Consider the following 4,443-nt stretch of genomic DNA (forward strand, 5'->3'; position numbering starts at 1 on the left):
CGTGTGCATGTGTGAGCGTCTGCATTTGTATTGTGTTTTTTGAAAATAGTATGATGATATATACAATATTATTAGAATTCATTCTCATTTTTTACCCTGTTTTCTACCCTTGTCTCTACTTGATTTTGTGTCTGCTCCATGAAATTTGATTGACAAAAGAAATTTCGGATGAAGTGGCTTACTTAGTTTTATTTTTGTTTTAATACACCTATAAATGATAACATTGTTTTAAGTGAAACTTTTTGAGAGATGGGGAACATAATGAAGATTCATACACACAGTACACAACACTAACCAAAGGTTGAACTCGCTAAGGTTTAAAATTTACGAAGTCGCCATAGACTACTCACTATAGATTGGAACATCGCTTCCAATTGAAAAAGAACAATCTGCTTTGATAAGATAAATAGAGTGTCAAATCTGAGGTTAGTGGGAGGTCACAGAGTGTAGTTAGGTCAAGACACCAAAAGCTAAACAACTCAAGGAATAGAACACACATGATGAAAATATATTTGTCAGTATTTCCAAGAAAGGTTTATATTGAGAGGAAGGCTCAAAAGTGCCTTCCACTTGGTATATATAGTTAGATATACATATTTTGCCAACGTGTTACACACCGTAAAATATACAATACATCATCTTACAATAGTTTTATCAGATCAAATTCCCAAAGAGTGCCTATAAGTAATAATTCAAAGAGAGAAAAAGGGAAGAACCTTTTCACATTACGCGTATCTGTGTGGTTCTTGATAACTTAAAAGTGTTAGGGCAAGCATGACTATAGTGCCGAGCACGATATCAACGAAAGGTGAGTTCACAGCTCCAAAGTAGGTCCTGTGTACAGGTCTCTTCTAATAACAAAATTGTCACGGGGCTGGTATTCTTCCAGCAAGACAAATTCAGACTCCCTTGTTCGGTCCCATAAAATGCCTGGAGAAACAATAGCAAACATGTGATGTGAGTAACTGAGATCCCGAAGCCACGGCACGGTTAGCAAATCCTAACTGTTTTTCGTCCAGGGGAGATCACGGCACTGACCTGACTGGTCTGATTTTGGGCGTCTCCGGAAGTAGGAGCAATGCCGCCCATCCTTTGATGAGTAAGGAGGCGACAAGATGTCCAAGATAGCACAGGGAGTGATGGCTTTCAGGGCATGGACATTCCCACCATCTGTTGGACGAAGCACCATCGCCGCGCAAGGCGCAGATATTTCACCATGCCTCACAACCTTGGCTGGTCTGACTGCCAGGACCAAACAAGTTTGAAATCAGTTGCACGTGCGTGTTTCAGTTGGAAACATTTTGAGGTAGTACATCTATTGAGCTGAGCGCAAATATTTGCTGATCATGGCATCTTAATGCAAATAAGAATTTCCTTTATCAAAACTTGGTCTACACAAAGTCCAAGTAAACAAATGCAGCAGCAGAATTACTTGGCAAATAAATATCTTATAGCAGAGGGGATAAAAAGGCAGATATAACCTCCAAAAGCATTGAGGAAATGAAACAATAATATTCATCTTAGGGCTTTTCATGTATTTGGACGGTTGGACCGTATCCAGTGTGGTATAAGGTTAGAGAACTGCTGCACACTCAAAAGTATTGTACAATCTCAAAACTATGATGCATATATAACACCTAAAAGAAAAAGAAAAAGATAAAACCTACCTTTAGATAAGTTACCGGGTTCGTCTATATCAATCCAGTCATACGCTTTGACATGCACTTTACCATAGAGAAGTTTGCTGAGGACAGTCATGCCTGGATGGTTGTGCAGTGGAATGATGGATGATGCTGGTATGCAGTATATTCCAATCTGCAGGGACATTGGCAACCTCAAAACAAATTAAGAGCACAAGAGATAAAGGAGGACTAACGGACATATAAGTGCTGCAGATACAAATAAAATAGCCTGACAGTGGGTAAGTAGTTGATGGGGCTTACAGAGAAGCTTTTGCACTCATATATATGACGATATCTGATCGCTGGGCTTGAATGGAGCACTGTTTTCCTACTCAAGGCTCGTGGTCTTCTCCAAACACGAACAGCTTGAGCTTCACACTCAAGTCCAACATCAGAAGGTGTGATCATATCTGTTAAGGTGTAAGTTAAAGTTAATGAAAATCCTACAGCCAAGTAAGTATGTGCATAATTATATGCTGATCCACAAAGGTGAGGTGAAGTGTCAGAAAGACCATAACAGGGCATTCAAAAAATAAAAAGCAGTTCATATGCGAGGTGGACGTTTAAGCTACTTTAAATGAGAGAACAAAGTTGAATGACGATACGATCAGATCAGCATCAGAAAAAGTGAAATAGGTGCAACGTCACAACCTCCTCTGCTCACAAGTGCATTGTGTCTGAAGTTTCTGTTTATTCAGGAAAGCATAGGAACACATCCAATAACTAAAATATAATCTAATTTGTAGTAATAAGAAACTTAATGTTGGTACATTTTGAGCGCATAAACACATCCACAACCACAGCATATGTAGTAATCAACAGTAAAACATTTAGTTTGGTTACCTAATACAGCACGAACATTTTCAACGGCTTCAGGAGATGATGGCCCTTTTTCAAATAATGATACTTTGCAGACCTCATAAAGCTTCTGAATTGCAGCCATAGAAGGCAAGGCCTTATATAAGTTAATAAGTTAATAAATTAATAAATAAGTCTCAGCCCTCAGAAGAATTCACTTTGAACACATTCTTCTGAGACAGATAGAACAATCCTGACAGCCTGTTCCAGTAAGAAAAGAAAATTAACGTCAACAAAACTCGGCAAATGGAGACGCACGCTGCATTTAACTTGTGACCAATTTGTGAAAGGAAAAAAAGAAGGCCACCCATGCTCCTTCCTCTCCCATTAACAGGTGGCTAACTTGTGACTAATCTTTTTATATTACAGTAGTACAGATCCAACCAAGAACATCAACACCAATGTGTTATCGCCGTAGAACATGACATGACACTAGTACACTAGTGCCTAGATTTACATAAACACCATATACCAATACAATATTCTGTACCTAGATTTACATGAATTAGGATTTACAGAAACCCTAATTACACATGACCACTAGTGCCTAGATTTACTCCATCCAAACAAGTAGGAATTATTTTTAGAACTACAGGGGTTAAGGAGCAGCTCAAAGAACAGGGATATAGATGGATGAGATCCAATCGAGCCCTAGGAACAAACAAAAATTGCTGGACAGAACCAAGAAACGGGGGCAACGGGGATACCTTGGAAGGGGCGACGAGAGAGGAGGAAAGATGGTCCCGCGGAGCTCTCTTCCGGTGCTCATGGGCGACTTCCCATCTTTGTACTTGCATCTTACTCGGTTGGTGAAGAAAAGGGCACCGCACCAGAAATGATGTCGAAATTTGCAAGACAAATGGACTTCCTTTCCTCTTCTAGAGGATGGCTGACTTCCCATCTCGTACAACTAAACCTTTTAATGCTTAATTTCGTGTTCTTAAGTTTTAGATGGTATAATTAGCAATTCATCTCCATACTCTTTAAATATTTCAAAAAATATTTAGTGCTTAAAAATTCGGAAATTGCTTTTGGAGCTCGGCCTCCATTCAGTCTATAAATTTGAAATTCAAATTTCATGAAAATTCATATTTTTATATTTTAAAAAAATCTAGAAAAAATACAGAGATAAGTGAAGGCGTAAAAAATACGTTGAAACGAGGACTGTATAAAAAAGACAAATCTAAGACTTTTTAACACATGATACTATTCATCGTTTCAGGCCATAAATTTGTTTTTTTTTGCAGATCGTATTTTAAGGTATTTCATTCTAAAATTTTACATACATACACATAACATCCTTCCTTATTTGTATATTTTTTAGATTTTTTTGAACAAGAAAGTTTGAATTTCAAATTTTTCAAAAATTTCAACCACCATGGAGCTTGTCCTCCAAACGTCCATTCTCTTAAAAATTGGCCTTTTAGAGCACTTAACTCTGTTCTCCATGCCTAGAGGGCAAAATCTTCCTTTTTCAGAAAAGTGTACCATGGTGTGGAAGACTCGGCATGCACATTGTTATTTATTGAGTACTCCCTCCATCCCAAAAATAAGTGTCATACATATATTATTAAAAATAAATGTCATATATTTATTATTAAGTTAATATAAATTTTACATTAAATCAACGACATTTAATTTAAAACGAAGGGAGTATATAATGTTCAGTTGAAACACGTTTGCCGGTTGCTCTCATCGTTTCATGGTGGAGGAGTTGAAGAATCTATTTGCTTCCATACAAGAGGAGAAGTGGAGTAGCCGCATCATGAAGCCCATTCGACCTTTTTTGTAGTACAAGAAATGTGCAACGTTGTTTAATTACGTCTTGTGTTGGCTTGTGTTGATTCTCTGTTACTTGTGCTCCACACTGAGTGTTGTTTAAGCAAAAAACACATATAAGCAA

At 37.7% G+C, this 4,443-nt stretch overlaps 1 protein-coding gene across 1 annotated transcript; it reads right to left on the reverse strand.

Annotated features, from left to right (window-relative positions):
• Positions 1-521: 521 nt before the first annotated feature.
• Positions 522-3,381, reverse strand: LOC123398026 (plant cysteine oxidase 5-like). The gene is made up of 6 exons (XM_045092539.1): positions 3,248-3,381; positions 2,526-2,741; positions 1,944-2,092; positions 1,668-1,815; positions 1,039-1,242; positions 522-930 (listed from the first exon to the last, which is right to left on the reverse strand). The coding sequence occupies exons 2-6, from the start codon at positions 2,623-2,625 to the stop codon at positions 815-817; spliced, it is 717 nt and encodes a 238-aa protein (XP_044948474.1). The 5' UTR covers positions 2,626-2,741; positions 3,248-3,381; the 3' UTR covers positions 522-814.
• Between the last annotated feature and the right edge of the window lie 1,062 nt (positions 3,382-4,443).

The sequence above is a fragment of the Hordeum vulgare genome, chromosome 5H (assembly GCF_904849725.1).
Source record: "Hordeum vulgare subsp. vulgare chromosome 5H, MorexV3_pseudomolecules_assembly, whole genome shotgun sequence".
NCBI lineage: Eukaryota > Viridiplantae > Streptophyta > Magnoliopsida > Poales > Poaceae > Hordeum > Hordeum vulgare.

What these genes read in the sequence shown, in the direction of transcription:
- LOC123398026 (XM_045092539.1), bottom strand. Translation starts at nt 2,625, where the DNA reads ATGGCTGCAATTCAGAAGCTTTATGAGGTCTGCAAAGTATCATTATTT. An exon ending in AAATGTTCGTGCTGTATTAG is followed by an intron (nt 2,093 to 2,525) that starts GTAACCAAACTA and finishes ACACCTTAACAG; the next exon opens with ATATGATCACACCTTCTGAT. An exon ending in ACCCGGTAACTTATCTAAAG is followed by an intron (nt 1,243 to 1,667) that starts GTAGGTTTTATC and finishes TGGTCCTGGCAG; the next exon opens with TCAGACCAGCCAAGGTTGTG.